The sequence below is a fragment of the Lampetra fluviatilis genome, unplaced genomic scaffold (assembly GCF_964198595.1).
Source record: "Lampetra fluviatilis unplaced genomic scaffold, kcLamFluv1.1 SCAFFOLD_810, whole genome shotgun sequence".
NCBI lineage: Eukaryota > Metazoa > Chordata > Hyperoartia > Petromyzontiformes > Petromyzontidae > Lampetra > Lampetra fluviatilis.
This window is the reverse complement of record NW_027621351.1, coordinates 122-22,651: the sequence shown is the minus strand read 5'-3', so window position 1 is coordinate 22,651 and position 22,530 is coordinate 122. Positions and strand designations below refer to the sequence as shown.

Here is a 22,530-nt window from a genome sequence, read left to right as displayed (position 1 = left end):
GTGGTGGTGGTGGTAGTAGTGGTGGTGGTGGTGATAGTGGTGGTGGTAGTGGTGATAGTGGTGGTGATAGTGGTGGTGGTAGTGGTGGTAGTGGTGGTAGTGGTGGTAGTGGTGGTGATAGTGGTGGTGATAGTGGTGGTGATAGTGGTGGTGGTAGTGGTGGTAGTAGTGGTGGTGGTAGTGGTGGTGGTAGTGGTGGTGATAGTGGTGGTGGTGGTGGTGATAGTGGTGGTGGTGTTGTTGTCTCACGTGCACGGCGGGTGAGCGTGTGTCCAGTGCGTAGCTGGCGCCCTGCGGGTGCACGGAGAGTCTCAGCAGCCGCGGCAGCGCCTCCCCCTCCAGGCCGAGCGCGTGCAGACCCTCCAGCAGGCGCGCGTCCACTCGCAGCAGCTCCAGCACACTGACACACGCACACACGCACACACGCACACACGCACACACACACGCATATACATATATACACACACGCACACATACATATACACACACACACGCACACGCATACGCTGACACACACACACGCACACGCACACGCATTCATACATACATACACGCACACACACGCATTCAAATACGCACACACACACACGCGCACGCACACACGCACACGCGCACGCACGCATACACATACGCACACGCACACACACGCACGCACACGCGCACACGCATACGCACACACACACACACGCACGCACGCACACACATGCACACACACATACATACACACACACACACGCACGCACGCACACACACACACGCACACACACGGGGGGGTGGGAGGGGTGGAGAGGGGGAGGGAGAGGGGTGAGTGAGTGGCTGGGTGAGTGGCTGAGTGAGTGAGTGGCTGGGTGAGTGGCTGAGTGAGTGAGTGGCTGAGTGAGTGGCTGAGCGAGCGAGTGGCTGAGTGAGTGAGCGAGTGGCTGAGTGAGTGAGCGAGTGACTGAGTGAGCGAGTGACTGAGTGTGTGAGTGAGTGGCTGAGCGAGCGAGCCTGTGCCCTGCTCACCTGAACGGGTCCTGGATGTCGAGGTCGACGTTGAGTCCGTTGATGAAGAGGTGAGTGGCTGGGTGAGCGAGTGAGTGGCTGAGTGAGTGAGTGGCTGAGTGAGTGAGTGAGTGGCTGAGCGAGCGAGCGAGTGGCTGAGTGAGTGGCTGAGTGAGTGAGTGAGTGGCTGAGTGAGTGAGTGAGTGGCTGAGTGAGTGAGTGAGTGAGTGAGTGGCTGAGCGAGTGAGTGAGTGAGTGAGTGGCTGAGTGAGTGAGTGAGTGGCTGGGTGAGCGAGTGAGTGAGTGAGTGAGTGGCTGAGTGAGTGAGTGAGTGGCTGGGTGAGCGAGTGAGTGAGTGAGTGAGTGGCTGAGTGAGTGAGTGAGTGGCTGAGCGAGCGAGCGAGTGGCTGAGTGAGTGGCTGAGTGAGTGAGTGAGTGGCTGAGTGAGTGAGTGAGTGGCTGAGCGAGCGAGCGAGTGGCTGAGTGAGTGGCTGAGTGAGTGAGTGAGTGAGTGGCTGAGTGAGTGAGTGAGTGGCTGAGTGAGTGAGTGAGTGGCTGAGTGAGTGAGTGAGTGGCTGAGTGAGTGAGTGAGTGGCTGAGTGAGTGAGTGAGTGGCTGAGTGAGTGAGTGAGTGGCTGAGTGAGTGAGTGAGTGGCTGAGTGAGTGAGTGAGTGGCTGAGTGAGTGAGTGAGTGGCTGGGTGAGCGAGTGAGTGAGTGAGTGAGTGGCTGAGTGAGTGAGTGAGTGGCTGGGTGAGCGAGTGAGTGAGTGAGTGAGTGGCTGTGTGAGTGAGTGAGTGGCTGGGTGAGCGAGTGAGTGAGTGAGTGAGTGGCTGAGTGAGTGAGTGAGTGGCTGGGTGAGCGAGTGAGTGAGTGAGTGAGTGGCTGAGTGAGTGAGTGAGTGGCTGGGTGAGCGAGTGAGTGAGTGAGTGAGTGGCTGAGTGAGTGAGTGAGTGGCTGAGCGAGCGAGCGAGTGGCTGAGTGAGTGGCTGAGTGAGTGAGTGAGTGGCTGAGTGAGTGAGTGAGTGGCTGAGCGAGCGAGCGAGTGGCTGAGTGAGTGGCTGAGTGAGTGAGTGAGTGAGTGAGTGGCTGAGTGAGTGAGTGAGTGGCTGAGTGAGTGAGTGAGTGGCTGAGTGAGTGAGTGAGTGGCTGAGTGAGTGAGTGAGTGGCTGAGTGAGTGAGTGAGTGGCTGAGTGAGTGAGTGAGTGGCTGAGTGAGTGAGTGAGTGGCTGAGTGAGTGAGTGAGTGGCTGAGTGAGTGAGTGAGTGGCTGAGTGAGTGAGTGAGTGGCTGGGTGAGCGAGTGAGTGAGTGAGTGAGTGGCTGAGTGAGTGAGTGAGTGGCTGGGTGAGCGAGTGAGTGAGTGAGTGAGTGGCTGTGTGAGTGAGTGAGTGGCTGGGTGAGCGAGTGAGTGAGTGAGTGAGTGGCTGAGTGAGTGAGTGAGTGGCTGGGTGAGCGAGTGAGTGAGTGAGTGAGTGGCTGAGTGAGTGAGTGAGTGGCTGGGTGAGCGAGTGAGTGAGTGAGTGAGTGGCTGAGTGAGTGAGTGAGTGGCTGAGCGAGCGAGCGAGTGGCTGAGTGAGTGGCTGAGTGAGTGAGTGAGTGGCTGAGTGAGTGAGTGAGTGGCTGAGCGAGCGAGCGAGTGGCTGAGTGAGTGGCTGAGTGAGTGAGTGAGTGAGTGAGTGGCTGAGTGAGTGAGTGAGTGGCTGAGTGAGTGAGTGAGTGGCTGAGTGAGTGAGTGAGTGGCTGAGTGAGTGAGTGAGTGGCTGAGTGAGTGAGTGAGTGGCTGAGTGAGTGAGTGAGTGGCTGAGTGAGTGAGTGAGTGGCTGAGTGAGTGAGTGAGTGGCTGAGTGAGTGAGTGAGTGGCTGAGTGAGTGAGTGAGTGGCTGAGTGAGTGAGTGAGTGGCTGAGTGGCTGAGTGAGTGGCTGAGTGAGTGAGTGAGTGGCTGAGCGAGCGAGCGAGTGGCTGAGTGAGTGGCTGAGTGAGTGAGTGAGTGGCTGAGTGAGTGAGTGAGTGAATGGCTGAGTGAGTGAGTGGCTGAGTGAGTGAGTGAGTGGCTGAGCGAGCGAGCGAGTGGCTGAGTGAGTGGCTGTGTGAGTGAGTGAGTGGCTGGGTGAGCGAGTGAGTGAGTGAGTGAGTGGCTGAGTGAGTGAGTGAGTGGCTGGGTGAGCGAGTGAGTGAGTGAGTGAGTGGCTGAGTGAGTGAGTGAGTGGCTGAGCGAGCGAGCGAGTGGCTGAGTGAGTGGCTGAGTGAGTGAGTGAGTGGCTGAGTGAGTGAGTGAGTGGCTGAGCGAGCGAGCGAGTGGCTGAGTGAGTGGCTGAGTGAGTGAGTGAGTGAGTGAGTGGCTGAGTGAGTGAGTGAGTGGCTGAGTGAGTGAGTGAGTGGCTGAGTGAGTGAGTGAGTGGCTGAGTGAGTGAGTGAGTGGCTGAGTGAGTGAGTGAGTGGCTGAGTGAGTGAGTGAGTGGCTGAGTGAGTGAGTGAGTGGCTGAGTGAGTGAGTGAGTGGCTGAGTGAGTGAGTGAGTGGCTGAGTGAGTGAGTGAGTGGCTGAGTGAGTGAGTGAGTGGCTGAGTGAGTGAGTGAGTGGCTGAGTGGCTGAGTGAGTGGCTGAGTGAGTGAGTGAGTGGCTGAGCGAGCGAGCGAGTGGCTGAGTGAGTGGCTGAGTGAGTGAGTGAGTGGCTGAGTGAGTGAGTGAGTGAATGGCTGAGTGAGTGAGTGGCTGAGTGAGTGAGTGAGTGGCTGAGCGAGCGAGCGAGTGGCTGAGTGAGTGGCTGTGTGAGTGAGTGAGTGGCTGGGTGAGCGAGTGAGTGAGTGAGTGAGTGGCTGAGTGAGTGAGTGAGTGGCTGAGCGAGCGAGCGAGTGGCTGAGTGAGTGGCTGAGTGAGTGAGTGAGTGGCTGAGTGAGTGAGTGAGTGGCTGAGCGAGCGAGCGAGTGGCTGAGTGAGTGGCTGAGTGGCTGAGTGAGTGGCTGAGTGAGTGAGTGAGTGGCTGAGTGAGTGAGTGAGTGGCTGAGTGAGTGAGTGAGTGGCTGAGTGAGTGAGTGAGTGGCTGAGTGAGTGAGTGAGTGGCTGAGTGAGTGAGTGAGTGGCTGAGTGAGTGAGTGAGTGGCTGAGTGAGTGAGTGAGTGGCTGAGTGGCTGAGTGAGTGGCTGAGTGAGTGAGTGAGTGGCTGAGCGAGCGAGCGAGTGGCTGAGTGAGTGGCTGAGTGAGTGAGTGAGTGGCTGAGTGAGTGAGTGAGTGAATGGCTGAGTGAGTGAGTGGCTGAGTGAGTGAGTGAGTGGCTGAGCGAGCGAGCGAGTGGCTGAGTGAGTGGCTGAGTGAGTGAGTGAGTGGCTGAGTGAGTGAGTGAGTGAATGGCTGAGTGAGTGGCTGAGTGAGCGAGTGGCTGAGTGAGTGGCTGAGTGAGTGAGTGAGTGGCTGAGCGAGCGAGCGAGTGGCTGAGTGAGTGGCTGAGTGAGTGAGTGAGTGGCTGAGTGAGTGAGTGAGTGAATGGCTGAGTGAGTGAGTGGCTGAGTGAGTGAGTGAGTGGCTGAGCGAGCGAGCGAGTGGCTGAGTGAGTGGCTGAGTGAGTGAGTGAGTGGCTGAGTGAGTGAGTGAGTGAATGGCTGAGTGAGTGAGTGGCTGAGTGAGTGAGTGAGTGGCTGAGTGAGTGAGTGAGTGGCTGAGCGAGCGAGCGAGTGGCTGAGTGAGTGGCTGAGTGAGTGAGTGAGTGGCTGAGTGAGTGAGTGAGTGAGTGGCTGAGTGAGTGAGTGAGTGGCTGAGTTAGTGAGTGAGTGGCTGAGTGAGTGAGTGGCTGAGTGAGTGAGTGGCTGAGCGAGCGAGCGAGCAGCTGAGTGAGTGAGTGAGTGGCTGAGTGAGTGAGTGAGTGAATGGCTGAGTGAGTGAGTGGCTGAGTGAGTGAGTGAATGGCTGAGTGAGTGAGTGGCTGAGTGAGTGAGTGAGTGGCTGAGCGAGCGAGCGAGCGGCTGAGTGAGTGAGTGAGTGAATGGCTGAGTGAGTGAGTGGCTGAGTGAGTGAGTGAATGGCTGAGTGAGTGAGTGGCTGAGTGAGTGAGTGAATGGCTGAGCGAGCGAGCAGCTGAGTGAGTGAGTGAGTGGCTGAGCGAGTGAGTGAGTGAATGGCTGAGTGAGTGAGTGGCTGAGTGAGTGAGTGAGTGGCTGAGTGAGTGAGTGAGTGGCTGAGTGAGTGAGTGAGTGGCTGAGTGAGTGAGTGAGTGGCTGAGTGAGTGAGTGAGTGGCTGAGTTAGTGAGTGAGTGGCTGAGTGAGTGAGTGGCTGAGTGAGTGAGTGGCTGAGCGAGCGAGCGAGCAGCTGAGTGAGTGAGTGAGTGGCTGAGTGAGTGAGTGAGTGAATGGCTGAGTGAGTGAGTGGCTGAGTGAGTGAGTGAATGGCTGAGTGAGTGAGTGGCTGAGTGAGTGAGTGAGTGGCTGAGCGAGCGAGCGAGCGGCTGAGTGAGTGAGTGAGTGAATGGCTGAGTGAGTGAGTGGCTGAGTGAGTGAGTGAATGGCTGAGTGAGTGAGTGGCTGAGTGAGTGAGTGAATGGCTGAGCGAGCGAGCAGCTGAGTGAGTGAGTGAGTGGCTGAGCGAGTGAGTGAGTGAATGGCTGAGTGAGTGAGTGGCTGAGTGAGTGAGTGAGTGGCTGAGTGAGTGAGTGAGTGGCTGAGTGAGTGAGTGAGTGGCTGAGTGAGTGAGTGAGTGGCTGAGTGAGTGAGTGAGTGGCTGAGTTAGTGAGTGAGTGGCTGAGTGAGTGAGTGGCTGAGTGAGTGAGTGGCTGAGCGAGCGAGCGAGCAGCTGAGTGAGTGAGTGAGTGGCTGAGTGAGTGAGTGAGTGAATGGCTGAGTGAGTGAGTGGCTGAGTGAGTGAGTGAATGGCTGAGTGAGTGAGTGGCTGAGTGAGTGAGTGAGTGGCTGAGCGAGCGAGCGAGCGGCTGAGTGAGTGAGTGAGTGAATGGCTGAGTGAGTGAGTGGCTGAGTGAGTGAGTGAATGGCTGAGTGAGTGAGTGGCTGAGTGAGTGAGTGAATGGCTGAGCGAGCGAGCAGCTGAGTGAGTGAGTGAGTGGCTGAGCGAGTGAGTGAGTGAATGGCTGAGTGAGTGAGTGGCTGAGTGAGTGAGTGAGTGGCTGAGCGAGCAAGCGAGCAGCTGAGTGAGTGAGTGAGTGGCTGAGCGAGTGAGTGAGTGAGTGAATGGCTGAGCGAGTGAGTGGCTGAGTGAGTGAGTGAGTGGCTGAGTGAGTGAGTGAGTGGCTGAGTTAGTGAGTGAGTGGCTGAGTGAGTGAGTGAGTGGCTGAGTGAGTGAGTGGCTGAGCGAGCGAGCGAGCAGCTGAGTGAGTGAGTGAATGGCTGAGTGGCTGAGCGAGTGAGTGAGTGAGTGAATGGCTGAGTGAGTGAGTGAGTGGCTGAGTGAGTGAGTGGCTGAGCGAGCGAGCGAGTGGCTGAGTTAGTGAGTGAGTGGCTGAGTGAGTGAGTGGCTGAGTGAGTGAGTGGCTGAGCGAGCGAGCGAGCAGCTGAGTGAGTGAGTGAGTGGCTGAGTGAGTGAGTGAGTGAATGGCTGAGTGAGTGAGTGGCTGAGTGAGTGAGTGAGTGGCTGAGCGAGCGAGCGAGTGAGTGGCTGAGTGAGTGAGTGAGCGAGTGGCTGAGTGAGTGAGCGAGTGGCTGAGTGAGTGAGTGAGCGAGTGGCTGAGTGAGTGAGTGAGCGAGCGGCTGAGTGAGTGAGTGAGCGAGTGGCTGAGTGAGTGAGTGAGCGAGCGGCTGAGTGAGTGAGTGAGCGAGTGGCTGAGTGAGTGAGTGAGCGAGCGGCTGAGTGAGTGAGTGAGCGAGCGGCTGATTGAGTGAGTGAGCGAGCGGCTGAGTGAGTGAGTGAGCGAGCGGCTGAGTGAGTGAGTGAGCGAGTGGCTGAGTGAGCGAGCGAGCGAGTGGCTGAGTGAGTGAGTGAGTGAGCGAGTGGCTGAGTGAGTGAGTGAGCGAGTGGCTGAGTGAGTGAGTGAGCGAGTGGCTGAGTGGCTGAGTGAGTGAGTGAGTGAGCGAGTGGCTGAGTGAGTGAGTGAGTGAGTGGCTGAGCGAGTGAGTGAGTGAGTGGCTGAGTGGCTGAGTGAGTGAGTGAGCGAGCGGCTGAGTGAGTGAGTGAGCGAGTGGCTGCGCACCTGAACGGGTCCTGGATGTCGAGATCGATGTTGAGTCCGTTGATGAAAAGCGCCGACTCCCCCGGCTGGAGGCCCACGGCTCCCGAGAAGTACTGAGCAAAGACAAAGATCCCCCGTGTAGCCTCAAGCAGACCGTTGGGGCAAGTGCTGTTGGTAGCGAGTGGCGGCAGCGGAGCAGGTTGATGAGCGAGCGGGTCGATGGGTGAGCGAGTGGCTGGTGAGCGGGTGAGCGGGTTGGGTGAGTGAGTGGCTGGTGAGCTGGTGAGCTGGTGAGCTGGTGAGCGAGCGAGCTGCTGAGCGTGAGAGTGGGTGAGCGGGTGAGCTGGTGAGTGGGTGAGTGGGTGAGCTGGTGAGCGTGAGAGCTGGTGAGCGTGAGAGCTGGTGAGCGTGAGAGCTGGTGAGTGAGCGAGCTGGTGAGCTGGTGAGCAAGCGAGCTGGTGAGCTGGTGAGCGTGAGAGCTGGTGAGTGAGCGAGCTGGTGAGCTGGTGAGTGAGCGAGCTGGTGAGTGAGCGAGCTGGTGAGCTGGTGAGTGAGCGAGCTGGTGAGCTGGTGAGTGAGCGAGCTGGTGAGCTGGTGAGTGAGCGAGCTGGTGAGCTGGTGAGCGAGCGAGCTGGTGAGCTGGTGAGCGTGAGAGCTGGTGAGTGAGCGAGCTGGTGAGCTGGTGAGTGAGCGAGCTGGTGAGTGAGCGAGCTGGTGAGCTGGTGAGTGAGCGAGCTGGTGAGCTGGTGAGTGAGCGAGCTGGTGAGCTGGTGAGCGAGCGAGCTGGTGAGCGAGCGAGCTGGTGAGCTGGTGAGCTGGTGAGCTGGTGAGCAAGCGAGCTGGTGAGTGAGCGAGCTGGTGAGCTGGTGAGTGAGCGAGCTGGTGAGCTGGTGAGTGAGCGAGCTGGTGAGCTGGTGAGCGAGCGACCTGGTGAGCTGGTGAGCGTGAGAGCTGGTGAGCTGGTGAGCTGGTGAGCGTGAGAACTGGTGAGTGAGCGAGCTGGTGAGCTGGTGAGCGAGCGAGCTGGTGAGCTGGTGAGTGAGCGAGCTGGTGAGTGAGCGAGCTGGTGAGCGTGAGAGCTGGTGAGCTGGTGAGCTGGTGAGCGAGCGAGCTGGTGAGCTGGTGAGCTGGTGAGTGAGCGAGCTGGCGAGCTGGTGAGCTGGTGAGCTGGTGAGCTGGTGAGTGAGCGAGCTGGTGAGCTGGTGAGCTGGTGAGCTGGTGAGCTGGTGAGCGTGAGAGCTGGTGAGCTGGTGAGTGAGCGAGCTGGTGAGCTGGTGAGTGAGCGAGCTGGTGAGCTGGTGAGTGAGCGAGCTGGTGAGCTGGTGAGTGAGCGAGCTGGTGAGCTGGTGAGCGAGCGAGCTGGTGAGCTGGTGAGCGAGCGAGCTGGTGAGCTGGTGAGCTGGTGAGTGAGCGAGCTGGTGAGCTGGTGAGCTGGTGAGCTGGTGAGCGTGAGAGCTGGTGAGCTGGTGAGCGTGATAGCTGGTGAGCTGGTGAGCTGGTGAGCTGGTGAGCTGGTGAGTGAGCGAGCTGGTGAGCTGGTGAGCTGGTGAGCTGGTGAGCTGGTGAGCGTGAGAGCTGGTGAGCTGGTGAGTGAGCGAGCTGGTGAGCTGGTGAGTGAGCGAGCTGGTGAGCTGGTGAGTGAGCGAGCTGGTGAGCTGGTGAGTGAGCGAGCTGGTGAGCTGGTGAGCGAGCGAGCTGGTGAGCTGGTGAGCGAGCGAGCTGGTGAGCTGGTGAGCTGGTGAGTGAGCGAGCTGGTGAGCTGGTGAGCTGGTGAGCTGGTGAGCGTGAGAGCTGGTGAGCTGGTGAGCGTGATAGCTGGTGAGCTGGTGAGCTGGTGAGCTGGTGAGCTGGTGAGTGAGCGAGCTGGTGAGCTGGTGAGCTGGTGAGCTGGTGAGCTGGTGAGCGTGAGAGCTGGTGAGCTGGTGAGTGAGCGAGCTGGTGAGCTGGTGAGCTGGTGAGCTGGTGAGCGTGAGAGCTGGTGAGCTGGTGAGTGAGCGAGCTGGTGAGCTGGTGAGTGAGCGAGCTGGTGAGCTGGTGAGTGAGCGAGCTGGTGAGCTGGTGAGCGAGCGAGCTGGTGAGCTGGTGAGCTGGTGAGCTGGTGAGCGTGAGAGCTGGTGAGCTGGTGAGTGAGCGAGCAGGTGAGCTGGTGAGTGAGCGAGCTGGTGAGCTGGTGAGCGAGCGAGCTGGTGAGCTGGTGAGCGAGCGAGCTGGTGAGCTGGTGAGCGAGCGAGCTGGTGAGCGAGCGAGCTGGTGAGCTGGTGAGCGAGCGAGCTGGTGAGCTGGTGAGCGAGCGAGCTGGTGAGCTGGTGAGCGAGCGAGCTGGTGAGCTGGTGAGCGAGCGAGCTGGTGAGCTGGTGAGCGAGCGAGCTGGTGAGCTGGTGAGCGAGCGAGCTGGTGAGCTGGTGAGCGAGCGAGCTGGTGAGCTGGTGAGCGAGCGAGCTGGTGAGCTGGTGAGCGAGCGAGCTGGTGAGCTGGTGAGCGAGCGAGCTGGTGAGCTGGTGAGCGAGCGAGCTGGTGAGCTGGTGAGCGAGCGAGCTGGTGAGCTGGTGAGCGAGCGAGCTGGTGAGCTGGTGAGCGAGCGAGCTGGTGAGCTGGTGAGCGAGCGAGCTGGTGAGCTGGTGAGCGAGCGAGCTGGTGAGCTGGTGAGCGAGCGAGCTGGTGAGCTGGTGAGCGAGCGAGCTGGTGAGCTGGTGAGCGAGCGAGCTGGTGAGCGAGCGAGCTGGTGAGCTGGTGAGCGAGCGAGCTGGTGAGCTGGTGAGCGAGCGAGCTGGTGAGCTGGTGAGCGTGAGAGCTGGTGAGCTGGTGAGTGAGCGAGCTGGTGAGCTGGTGAGCTGGTGAGCTGGTGAGTGAGCGAGCTGGTGAGCTGGTGAGCTGGTGAGCTGGTGAGTGAGCGAGCTGGTGAGCTGGTGAGCTGGCGAGTTGGTGAGCGAGCGAGCGACTCACTTTCTGGTTGTCTTCAATCTCTTTGCGCAGCTCTGCGCTGACGTGCGTCTTGGTGAGAGACCTACGGGGGGTGGTGGGCACAGCGTCACGAGCCGGCAGCCCTGTGCCACCACTCCACTGCTGGATGAGCACCAGACTTCACCACGCTAGGGGGTGGGGGTCTAACTGGGGTGGCCGGGATTCGGTGAAAAACCGATGCGCTAACACGGTATGCCGATCACTTAGCCGCTGAACGCAGACACACACACACACATTGCGGAATACACCACGCCGCCGTTGACCCTGGCCATTGACCGAGCAACCCAACGTTCCTACCAGCTCCCTCCACAGGAAGACACACACACACACGCACACTCACAGACACACACAGACACACGCACACACACACAACAACAACAACAACCGCCATTCGCCACTAAGTGGCGGTGACGTCACCACGACGCTTGTGCCAGGCCATGTGCACCTTGAGGCCACGTGAAGTGTCGAACGCCCGCTGGCAGGAGGTCACGGGGCAGACCCAGGTGCCACGGGTCGACTGACCGAGATGACCGAGATGACTGGCTGATGCACCACCTGTGCCCCCTACTGTGCCAACTTGCTGTGCTTTAGCCACCCGGCGCTCCGCTCGTTGTTGTGAGCGTCGCTCCTCCGCCCTCCGTTGTTGTTGGAGGGCGACTGCCTCCAACTGCCCAGTAGCGTCCTTCACGAGCCTCCTCCACTGAGGCCGATCTTGACACCGCTGGTACCAGTCATCGGCAAGTCCACTCAGCTCCACGTCCTCCTGTACCACATCACTCCATCTCTTCTCTAGCCCGTGCCGCGCCCGTTTAGCCCCCTCGATCCGGCCGAACAAAAGCTGTTTAGGCATGCGGTGGCTGGGCATGCGGGCTACATGACCCAGCCAACGCAGCCTTGCCTGCCGGAGGAGCTCACTGATGGGACTTTGCCCAGATCTTTCAAGGACTTGTGAGCTCCTCACACAATCCAGCCTGGTTAAACCCAGGATGGATCGTAGGCAGGCCAGCCTAAATGTTTCCAACCGGCGAAGATGCTCCACTAGGGGGGTCCACGTTTCGCAAGCGTAGAGAAGGGAGGGAATGACCGTGGCCGAGAAGACCTGAAGCTTCGTGCGGAGCGACAGACCAGGTAGCTTCCACACAGCGTTACGCAACCGATGAAAAGATATTGCCGCTCGACTGATTCGGAGTGAGACCTCTGCTGATAAACTGGAGCCGGTCATGAGCACACTGCCCAGGTATGGGAAACTCTCTACTCTCTCCACAACTGCCCCATCACCCGATTGGGAGTTGTGGGGGCGGAGTGCCCGATGGTACAAAATACCCAGGCAGGTGCTTAGTTTTGGTGGGGCTGATGGTAAGGCCCCCACCTCTTAGTGGCACACCCACACACACACACACACCCACACACACACACACAGACACACACACACACACGCGTGTGTGTGTGTGTGTGTGTCTGTGTGTGTGTGTGTGCGGCTACCTGGCCTTGGTTGGAAAGTTCTGGCTGATGTCCTTCATGACTTTCAGCGCGTCCACTTGGGGAGCCGCGACGATCCGGGCAGCTGCCTGGAAGCTCAGGTCTGGGTCACGTGGGGGAAGGGGGGGGATGTGGGTGGAGGGTGAGTGGGTCTGTGGGTGGGTGGGTCTGTGGGTGGGTGGGTCTGTGGGTGGGTCTGTGAGTGGGTGGGTCTGTGGGTGGGTCTGTGGGTGAGTGGGTCTGTGGGTGGGTCTGTGGGTGGGTGGGTCTGTGGGTGGGTCTGTGGGTGGGTCTGTGGGTGGGTCTGTGGGTGGGTGGGTCTGTGGGTGGGTCTGTGGGTGGGTCTGTGGGTGGGTGGGTCTGTGGGTGGGTCTGTGGGTGGGTCTGTGGGTGGGTGGGTCTGTGAGTGGGTGGGTCTGTGGGTGGGTGGGTCTGTGGGTGGGTCTGTGGGTGGGTCTGTGGGTGGGTGGGTCTGTGAGTGGGTGGGTCTGTGGGTGGGTCTGTGGGTGGGTGGGTCTGTGGGTGGGTCTGTGAGTGGGTGGGTCTGTGGGTGGGTGGGTCTGTGGGTGGGTCTGTGGGTGGGTGGGTCTGTGGGTGGGTGGGTCTGTGGGTGGGTCTGTGGGTGGGTGGGGTCTGTGGGTGGGTCTGTGGGTGGGTCTGTGGGTGGGTCTGTGGGTGGGTGGGTCTGTGGGTGGGTCTGTGGGTGGGTCTGTGGGTGGGTGGGTCTGTGGGTGGGTCTGTGGGTGGGTCTGTGGGTGGGTGGGTCTGTGAGTGGGTGGGTCTGTGGGTGGGTGGGTCTGTGGGTGGGTCTGTGGGTGGGTCTGTGGGTGGGTGGGTCTGTGAGTGGGTGGGTCTGTGGGTGGGTCTGTGGGTGGGTGGGTCTGTGGGTGGGTCTGTGAGTGGGTGGGTCTGTGGGTGGGTGGGTCTGTGGGTGGGTCTGTGGGTGGGTGGGTCTGTGGGTGGGTGGGTCTGTGGGTGGGTCTGTGGGTGGGCGGGTCTGTGGGTGGGTCTGTGGGTGGGTCTGTGGGTGGGTCTATGGGTGGGTCTGTGGGTGAGTGGGTATGTGGGTGTGTGGGTCTGTGGGTGAGTGGGTCTGTGGGTGGGTGGGTCTGTGAGTGGGTGGGTCTGTGGGTGGGTCTGTGGGTGGGTGGGTCTGTGGGTGGGTGGGTCTGTGGGTGGGTCTGTGGGTGGGTGGGTCTGTGGGTGGGTCTGTGGGTGGGTCTGTGGGTGGGTCTGTGGGTGGGTCTGTGGGTGGGTGGGTCTGTGGGTGGGTCTGTGGGTGGGTCTGTGGGTGGGTGGGTCTGTGGGTGGGTCTGTGGGTGGGTCTGTGGGTGGGTCTGTGGGTGGGTCTGTGGGTGGGTGGGTCTGTGAGTGGGTGGGTCTGTGGGTGGGTGGGTCTGTGGGTGGGTCTGTGGGTGGGGTCTGTGGGTGGGTGGGTCTGTGAGTGGGTGGGTCTGTGGGTGGGTCTGTGGGTGGGTGGGTCTGTGGGTGGGTCTGTGAGTGGGTGGGTCTGTGGGTGGGTGGGTCTGTGGGTGGGTCTGTGGGTGGGTGGGTCTGTGGGTGGGTGGGTCTGTGGGTGGGTCTGTGGGTGGGCGGGTCTGTGGGTGGGTCTGTGGGTGGGTCTGTGGGTGGGTCTATGGGTGGGTCTGTGGGTGAGTGGGTATGTGGGTGTGTGGGTCTGTGGGTGAGTGGGTCTGTGGGTGGGTGGGTCTGTGAGTGGGTGGGTCTGTGGGTGGGTCTGTGGGTGGGTGGGTCTGTGGGTGGGTGGGTCTGTGGGTGGGTCTGTGGGTGGGTGGGTCTGTGGGTGGGTGGGTCTGTGGGTGGGTCTGTGGGTGGGTCTGTGGGTGGGTCTGTGGGTGGGTCTGTGGGTGAGTGGGTATGTGGGTGTGTGGTTCTGTGGGTGAGTGGGTCTGTGAGTGGGTGGGTGGGTATGTGAGTGGGTGGGTCTGTGGGTGGGTGGGTCATGACGTCATTATTGTCGTGATAACAGCAATGATGACGTCACGATGACGTCATGACGCTGTGCTGTCGCTGCAACCGATTGGCCGTTGTCTGTACCCTGCATCTGCCACACTTTGAGCGGAGACATCTCATTGGTGCTCTCGATCATGTGACTCCGCAGCTCGTCCAGCCGACTCCTCATGTCGGGGTGCAGGTGCCTGCCGGTTGGGGAACACGCAACGCACACGCAACGCACACGCAGGGAACACGCAACGCACACGCAGAGAACACGCAACGCACACGCAGGGAACACGCAACGCACACGCAACGCACACGCAGGGAACACGCAACGCACACGCAGGGAACACGCAACGCACACGCAACGCACACGCAGGGAACACGCAACGCACACGCAGGGAACACGCAACGCACACGCAGGGAACACGCAACGCACACGCAACGCACACGCAGGGAACACGCAACGCACACGCAGGGAACACGCAACGCACACGCAACGCACACGCAGGGAACACACAACGCACACGCAGGGAACACGCAACGCACACGCAACGCACACGCAGGGAACACACAACGCACACGCAGGGAACACGCAACGCACACGCAGGGAACACGCAACGCACACGCAACGCACACGCAGGGAACACGCAATGCACACGCAACGCACACGCAGGGAACACGCAACGCACACGCAGGGAAAACACGCAACGCACACGCAACGCACATGCAGGGAACACACAATGCACACGCAGGGAACACACGCAACGCACACACAACGCACACGCAGGGAACACGCAACGCACACGCAATGCACACGCAACGCACACGCAATGCACACGCAACGCACACACAGAGCACACGCACAGAGTACAAGACACACAACACGCACAACACACACGTGCAACGCACACGCAGGGAACACGCAGGGAACACGCAGGGAACACGCACGTGATCAGCACACGCAACACACAGCAAAATACACACGTGGGTGTGGGGGGGGTGGGGGTGAGTGTGGGGGGTGAGTGGGGGGTGAGTGTGTGGGGTGTGTGGGGGGTGTGTGGGGGGTAAGTGGGGGTGTGTGGGGTGAGTGGGGGGTGAGTGGGGGGTGAGTGTGTGGGGTGTGTGGGGGGTGAGTGGGGGGGTGAGTGGGGGGTGAGTGGGAGGTGAGTGGGGTGAGTGGGGTGAGTGTGGGGGGCGAGTGTGGGGTGAGTGGGGGGTGAGTGTGGGGGGTGAGTGTGGGGTGAGTGGGGGGTGAGTGGTGGGTGAGTGTGGGGGTGAGTGGGGGGTGAGTGGGGGGTGAGTGTGGGGGGTGAGTGGGGGGTGTGTGGGGGGGTGAGTGGGGGGTGAGTGGGGGTGTGTGGGGTGAGTGGGGGGGTGAGTGGGGGGTGAGTGTGTGGGGTGTGTGGGGGGTGAGTGGGGGGTGAGTGGGGGGTGAGTGGGAGGTGAGTGGGGTGAGTGGGGTGAGTGTGGGGGGCGAGTGTGGGGTGAGTGGGGGGTGAGTGTGGGGGGTGAGTGTGGGGTGAGTGGGGGGTGAGTGGTGGGTGAGTGTGGGGTGAGTGGGGGGTGAGTGGGGGGTGAGTGTGGGGGGTGAGTGGGGGGTGTGTGGGGGGTGAGTGGGGGGTGAGTGGGGGTGTGTGGGGTGAGTGGGGGTGAGTGGGGGGTGAGTGTGGGGGTGAGTGTGGGGTGAGTGGGGGGTGAGTGTGGGGGGTGAGTGGGGGGTGAGTGGGGGGTGAGTGTGGGGTGAGTGGGGGTGTGTGGGGGGTGAGTGGGGGGTGAGTGTGGGGTGAGTGGGGGGTGAGTGGGGGGTGTGTGGGGTGAGTGGGGGGTGAGTGGGGTGAGTGGGGTGAGTGGGGGGTGAGTGGGGGGTGAGTGGGGGGGTGAGTGTGGGGTGAGTGGGGGGTGAGTGGGGGGTGAGTGTGGGGGGTGAGTGGGGGGTGTGTGGGGGGTGAGTGGGGGGTGAGTGGGGGTGTGTGGGGGGTGAGTGGGGGGTGAGTGGGGGGGGTGAGTGTGGGGGGTGAGTGTGGGGGGTGAGTGGGGGGTGTGTGGGGGGTGAGTGGGGGGTGAGTGTGGGTGAGTGGGGGGTGAGTGGTGGGTGAGTGTGGGGTGAGTGGGGGGTGAGTGGGGGGTGAGTGTGGGGGGTGAGTGGGGGGTGTGTGGGGGGTGAGTGGGGGGTGAGTGGGGGTGTGTGGGGGTGAGTGGGGTGAGTGGGGGGTGAGTGTGGGGGTGAGTGTGGGGTGAGTGGGGGGTGAGTGTGGGGGGTGAGTGGGGGGTGAGTGGGGGGAGTGTGGGGGTGAGTGGGGGGTGTGTGGGGGGGTGAGTGGGGGGTGAGTGTGGGGTGAGTGGGGGGTGAGTGTGGGGGGTGAGTGGGGGGTGTGTGGGGGTGAGTGGGGGTGAGTGGGGGGTGAGTGGGGTGAGTGGGGGTGAGTGAGGGGTGAGTGGGGGGTGAGTGGGGGGTGAGTGTGGGGTGAGTGGGGGGTGAGTGTGGGGGGTGAGTGGGGGGTGAGTGGGGGGTGAGTGGGGGGTGAGTGTGGGGGTGGTGGGGGGTGTGTGGGGGGTGAGTGGGGGGTGAGTGTGGGGTGAGTGGGGGGTGAGTGGGGGGTGTGTGGGGGTGAGTGGGGGGGTGAGTGGGGTGAGTGGGGGTGAGTGGGGGGTGAGTGGGGGTGTGGTGGGGGGTGGGTGTGGGGGTGAGTGGGGGGTGAGTGGGGGGTGAGTGGGGGGTGAGTGGGGGGTGTGTGGGGGTGGTGTGGGGTGAGTGGGGGGTGTGGGGGGTGAGTGGGGGTGAGTGGGGGGTGAGTGGGGGGTGAGTGTGGGGGGTGAGTGGGGGGGTGGTGGGGGGTGTGGGGGGGTGTGTGGGGGTGTGTGGGGGTGTGTGGGGGGTGTGTGGGGGTGGTGTGGGGTGAGTGGGGGGTGAGTGTGGGGGTGAGTGGGGGGTGAGTGGGGGGTGTGTGGGGTGAGTGGGGGGTGTGTGGGGGGTGAGGTGGGGGGTGAGTGGGGGGTGTGGGGGGGTGTGTGGGGGGGTGTGTGGGGGTGGGTGTGGGGGGTGAGTGGGGGGTGAGTGGGGGGGTGTGTGGGGGGTGTGTGGGGGGGGTGAGTGGGGGTGAGTGGGGGGTGAGTGGGGGGGTGGTGGGGGGTGAGTGGGGGGTGGTGTGGGGGGTGTGTGTGGGGGGGTGTGGGGGGTGTGTGGGGGTGGTGGGGGTGTGGGGGGTGTGGGGGTGTGTGGGGGGGTGTGGTGGGGGGGTGGTGGGGGGGTGTGGGGGGGTGTGTGGGGGGTGTGTGGGGGGTGGTGGGGGGTGTGTGGGGGTGTGTGGGGGGGTGGTGGGGGGGTGTGTGGGGGGTGAGTGGGGGGGTGTGTGGGGGGGTGTGGGGGGGTGTGGGGTGTGGGGGGGGTGTGGGGGGTGGTGGGGGGTGGTGTGGGGGTGGGTGGGGGGTGTGGGGGGGTGAGTGGGGGGTGGTGTGGGGGTGGTGGGGGGGTGGTGGGGGGTGTGTGGGGGGGGGTGTGTGGGGTGTGTGGGGGTGTGTGGGGGTGAGTGGGGGGTGGTGGGGGGTGAGTGGGGGGTGAGTGGGGGGGTGGTGGGGGGTGGTGGGGGGTGGTGGGGGGGTGTGGGGTGGGTGGGGGTGTGTGGGGGGTGGTGGGGGGTGTGTGGGGGGGTGGGTGGGGGGTGTGTGGGGGGGTGGTGGGGGGTGGTGGGGGGTGGTGGGGGGTGGTGTGGGGGGTGTGTGGGGGGGGGGTGGTGGGGGGTGGTGTGGGGGGGTGGTGGGGGGTGTGTGGGGGGTGGTGTGGGGTGAGTGGGGGGTGGGTGTGGGGGGGTGAGTGTGGGGTGTGTGGGGGGTGTGTGGGGGGTGAGTGGGGGGTGTGTGGGGGGTGTGGTGTGGGGTGTGGGGGGTGGTGGGGGGGAGTGTGGGGGGTGAGTGGGGGGTGAGTGTGGGGTGTGTGGGGGTGAGTGGGGGTGGTGTGGGGTGAGTGGGGGTGAGTGGGGGGTGGTGGGGGTGTGTGGGGGTGAGTGGGGGGTGAGTGGGGGTGTGTGGGGTGGTGGGGTGAGTGGGGGGGTGTGTGGGGGGTGAGTGGGGGTGAGTGGGGGGTGAGTGGGGGGTGAGTGGGGGGGTGTGTGGGGGGTGAGTGTGGGGTGTGTGGGGGGTGAGTGGGGGGTGAGTGGGGGGTGTGTGGGGGGTGAGTGGGGGGTGAGTGTGGGGGGTGAGTGGGGGGTGTGTGGGGTGAGTGGGGTGAGTGGGGGTGTGTGGGGGTGTGGTGTGGGGGTGAGTGGGGGGTGGGGTGGTGGGGGGTGAGTGTGGGGGTGAGTGTGGGTGTGGTGGGGTGGTGTGGGGTGTGTGGGGGGTGTGTGTGGGGGGTGAGTGGGGGGTGTGGGGGTGGTGGGGGTGTGTGGGGGGTGGTGGGGGGGTGGTGTGGGGGGTGTGGTGTGGGGGGTGTGTGGGGGGGGTGAGTGGGGGGGGTGTGGGGGGTGGTGGGGGGTGTGTGGGGGTGTGTGGGGGGTGAGTGGGGGGTGTGTGGGGGGGGTGTGGGGTGAGTGGGGGTGTGTGGGGGTGTGTGGGGGGTGAGTGGGGGGTGGTGGGGGGTGTGGGGGGGTGAGTGGGGGGTGGTGGGGGTGGTGGGGGGGTGTGTGGGGGGGTGGGGGTGGGGGGGTGTGTGGGGGGTGGTGGGGGGGTGAGTGGGGGGTGTGTGGGGGGGTGGTGGGGGGTGGGGGGTGGGGTGAGTGGGGGGGTGGTGGGGGGTGAGTGGGGGGTGAGTGGGGGGGTGTGGGGGGGGGTGGGGTGGGGGGTGAGTGGGGGGGTGAGTGGGGGGGTGGTGGGGGGTGAGTGGGGGGTGGTGGGGGGGTGTGGGGGTGGTGGGGGGTGGTGGGGTGGGGTGTGTGGGGGGTGAGTGGGGGGGGTGGTGGGGGGTGTGGGGGGGTGAGTGGGGGGGTGGGTGGGGGGGTGTGGGGGTGGTGGGGGGTGGTGTGGGGGGGTGGGGGGTGTGGGGGGTGGTGTGGGGGGTGAGTGGGGGGTGGTGTGGGGGGTGGTGGGGGGTGTGTGTGGGGGTGTGTGGGGGGTGGGGGGTGGTGGGGGTGTGGGGGTGAGTGGGGGGTGAGTGGGGGGGTGTGGGGGGGGGTGTGTGGGGGGTGAGTGGGGGGTGGTGGGGGGTGGTGGGGGGGGTGGGGGGTGAGTGGGGGGTGTGTGGGGGGGGGTGGGGGTGGTGGGGGGTGAGTGGGGGGGTGGGGGGTGGTGGGGGTGAGTGGGGGGTGTGGGGTGGGGGTGAGTGGGGGGTGAGTGTGGGGGGTGAGTGGGGGGTGAGTGGGGGGGTGTGGGGGGGTGAGTGTGGGGGGTGAGTGGGGGGTGGTGGGGGGTGTGTGGGGGGTGGTGGGGGTGGTGGGGGTGGTGGGGGGTGAGTGGGGGGTGGTGTGGGGGGTGAGTGGGGGGTGTGTGGGGTGAGTGGGGTGAGTGGGGGGTGAGTGGGGTGGTGGGGTGAGTGGGGTGGTGGGGTGTGTGGGGGGTGAGTGTGGGGTGGTGTGGGTGGTGTGGGGTGAGTGTGGGGTGAGTGGGGGGTGAGTGTGGGGGGTGAGTGGGGGGGTGTGGGGTGAGTGGGGGTGGGGTGTGTGGGGGGTGGTGTGGGGGGTGAGTGTGGGGGGTGAGTGTGGGGGGTGAGTGTGGGGGGTGGTGGGGGTGAGTGGGGGGTGTGTGGGGTGTGTGGGGGGTGAGTGGGGGGTGAGTGAGTGTGGGGTGAGTGGGGGGTGAGTGTGGGGTGAGTGTGGGGTGTGTGGGGGGTGTGTGGGGGGTGGTGGGGGGTGAGTGGGGGTGGTGTGGGGTGGTGGGTGTGTGGGGGGTGAGTGTGGGGTGGTGTGGGGTGAGTGTGGGGTGAGTGGGGGGTGGTGGGGTGTGGGGGGGTGAGTGGGGGTGTGTGGGGGTGAGTGGGGGGTGGTGGGGTGTGTGGGGGGTGAGTGTGGGGGTGAGTGGGGTGGTGTGGGGGTGAGTGTGGGGGTGAGTGTGGGGTGAGTGGGGGGTGAGTGGGGGGTGAGTGGGGGGTGTGTGGGGTGAGTGGGGGGGTGGGGTGTGTGGGGTGAGTGGGGGGTGAGTGGGGTGGTGTGGGTGAGTGGGGGGTGAGTGGGGGGTGAGTGGGGGGTGAGTGTGGGGTGAGTGGGGGGTGAGTGGGGGTGAGTGTGGGGGGGAGTGGGGGGTGTGTGGGGGGTGGTGGGGGTGAGTGGGGGTGGTGTGGGGGGTGAGTGGGGGGTGAGTGGGGGGGGTGTGGGGGGTGAGTGTGGGGGTGAGTGGGGGGTGTGTGGGGGTGAGTGGGGGGTGAGTGTGGGGTGAGTGGGGGGTGAGTGGGGTGAGTGGTGGGTGAGTGTGGGGTGAGTGGGGGGTGAGTGGGGGTGAGTGTGGGGGGTGAGTGGGGGGTGTGTGGGGGTGAGTGGGGGGTGAGTGGGGGTGTGTGGGGTGAGTGGGGTGAGTGGGGGGTGAGTGTGGGGTGGTGTGGGGGGTGAGTGGGGGGTGAGTGTGGGGGGTGGTGGGGGGTGAGTGGGGGGTGAGTGGGGGGGTGTGGGGGGTGTGTGGGGGGTGTGTGGGGGGTGGTGGGGGGTGGGGGTGGGGGGGGGTGTGGGGGTGTGGGGGGTGAGTGGGGGGTGTGTGGGGTGGTGGGGTGAGTGGGGGGTGAGTGGGGGGGTGAGTGGGGGTGAGTGGGGGGTGTGTGGGGGGTGAGTGGGGGTGGTGTGGGGGTGAGTGGGGGGTGTGTGGGGGGTGGTGGGGGTGTGTGGGGGGTGTGTGGGGGGTGAGTGGGGGGTGAGTGGGGGGTGGTGTGGGGGGTGGTGTGGGGGGTGAGTGGGGGGTGTGTGGGGGTGTGTGGGGGGTGAGTGGGGGTGAGTGGGGGGTGAGTGGGGGTGTGGGGTGGTGGGGGGTGGTGGGGGTGTGTGGGGTGAGTGGGGGGGTGTGGGGGTGTGTGGGGGGTGTGTGGGGGGTGGTGTGGGGGTGGTGTGGGGGGTGTGTGGGGGGTGAGTGGGGGGTGAGTGTGGGGGGTGAGTGGGGGGTGTGTGGGGGTGAGTGGGGGGTGAGTGGGGGGTGTGTGGGGTGAGTGGGGTGAGTGTGGGGGGAGTGTGGGGTGAGTGGGGGGGCGAGTGTGGGGTGAGTGTGGGGGTGAGTGGGGGGTGAGTGGGTGGGTGAGTGTGGGGTGAGTGGGGGGTGAGTGGGGGTGAGTGGAGGGTGAGTGGGGGGTGAGTGTGGAGGGGTGAGTGGGGGGTGTGTGGGGGGTGAGTGGGGGGTGAGTGGGGGTGTGTGGGGGTGAGTGGGGTGAGTGGGGGGTGAGTGTGGGGGGTGAGTGTGGGGTGAGTGGGGGGTGAGTGGGGGGTGAGTGTGGGGGGTGAGTGGGGGGTGAGTGTGGGGTGTGTGGGGGGTGAGTGGGGGGTGAGTGGGGGGTGAGTGGGGGGTGAGTGTGGGGGGTGAGTGTGGGGGGTGTGTGGGGTGAGTGTGGGGGTGAGTGGGGGTGGTGGGGGGGTGAGTGGGGGTGAGTGGGGGGTGAGTGTGGGGTGAGTGTAGGGTGAGTGTGGGGTGAGTGTGGGGGTGAGTGGGGGGTGAGTGGGGGGGTGAGTGGGGGGTGTGTGGGGTGAGTGGGTGAGTGGGGTGTGTGGGGGTGAGTGTGGGGGGTGAGTGTGGGGGGTGAGTGTGGGGGGTGAGTGTGGGGGTGAGTGGGGGGTGAGTGGGGGGTGAGTGGGGGGTGAGTGTGGGGGTGTGTGGGGGGGTGAGTGGGGGGGTGAGTGGTGTGGGGTGAGTGGGGGGGTGAGTGTGGGGTGAGTGGGGGGTGAGTGGGGGGTGTGGGGGGTGAGTGGGGGAGTGGTGTGGGGTGAGTGTGGGGTGAGTGGGGGTGTGTGGGGGGTGAGTGTGGGGTGAGTGTGGGGTGGGTGTGGGGTGAGTGGGGGTGAGTGGGGGGTGAGTGGGGGTGTGTGGGGGGTGAGTGGGGGGGTGAGTGGGTGGTGTGGTGTGGGGGTGTGTGTGGGGGGTGAGTGAGTGGGGGTGAGTGGGGGTGGGGTGAGTGTGGGGGTGAGTGTGGGGTGAGTGGGGGGTGGGTGTGTGGGGGGGTGGTGGGGTGGTGGGGGGTGTGTGGGGGTGTGAGTGTGGGGGGGTGAGTGGGGGGTGAGTGGTGGGGGGTGAGTGTGGGGTGAGTGTGGGGTGAGTGGTGGGGGGTGAGTGTGGGGTGAGTGAGTGTGGGGTGAGTGTGGGGTGAGTGAGTGTGGGGTGAGTGTGGGGTGAGTGTGGGGTGAGTGTGGGGTGAGTGGGGGGTGGTGTGGGGTGAGTGAGTGGGGGGTGAGTGTGGGGTGAGTGAGTGTGGGGTGAGTGTGGGGTGAAGGGGGGGTGAGTGAGTGGGGGGTGAGTGTGGGGTGAGTGGTGTGGGGTGAGTGAGTGTGGGGTGAGTGTGGGGTGAGTGAGTGTGGGGTGAGTGTGGGGGTGAGTGAGTGTGGGGTGAGTGAGTGTGGGGTGAGTGTGGGGTGAGTGAGTGGGGGGTGAGTGTGGGGTGAGTGTGGGGTGAGTGAGTGGGGGGTGAGTGTGGGGTGAGTGTGGGGTGAGTGTGGGTTGAGTGTGGGGGTGAGTGTGGGGTGAGTGAGTGGGGGGTGAGTGTGGGGTGAGTGTGGGGGTGAGTGAGTGGGGGGGTGAGTGTGGGGTGAGTGAGTGTGGGGGTGAGTGTGGGGTGAGTGTGGGGGTGAGTGAGTGGGGGGTGAGGGGGGGGGGGCTCCTACTTGAGTTTCCCGAAGAGGAATCCCTGCACCTCGTCCACCCTCATCCTCCACGTCCACCACGCTCGCATTCACCCCCGCGTCTACCCACATCAACATCACCATCACCATCATCATCGTCATCATCAGCTCGCATTCACCCCCGCGTCTACCCACAGGACATCGCCATCATCATCATCGCCATCATCATCATCATCATCGCCATCACCATCATCATCATCATCGCCATCATCATCATCATCGCCATCACCATCATCATCATAATCATCATCGCCATCATCATCATCGCCGTCACCGACTTCATCATCAATGACATCACTCGGGTCGCCGGGT

At 64.1% G+C, this 22,530-nt stretch overlaps 1 protein-coding gene across 1 annotated transcript in view; it reads right to left on the bottom strand.

Moving 5' to 3' along the window:
* The window catches only part of LOC144955124 (UDP-glucose:glycoprotein glucosyltransferase 1-like), a gene marked incomplete at its 3' end in the record, with an annotated part of 43,223 nt that extends 20,942 nt beyond the window's left edge, over positions 1 to 22,281 (bottom strand). Inside the window, exons 1-6 of the mRNA XM_078885455.1 lie at positions 22,201 to 22,281; positions 13,589 to 13,689; positions 11,534 to 11,633; positions 10,034 to 10,094; positions 7,112 to 7,203; positions 250 to 400 (exon numbers count right to left, since the gene is read on the bottom strand). Coding sequence (XP_078741581.1) covers positions 250 to 400; positions 7,112 to 7,203; positions 10,034 to 10,094; positions 11,534 to 11,633; positions 13,589 to 13,689; positions 22,201 to 22,268 — 573 coding nt within the window. The remainder of the gene's footprint in view (positions 1 to 249; positions 401 to 7,111; positions 7,204 to 10,033; positions 10,095 to 11,533; positions 11,634 to 13,588; positions 13,690 to 22,200) is intronic.
* Between the last annotated feature and the right edge of the window lie 249 nt (positions 22,282 to 22,530).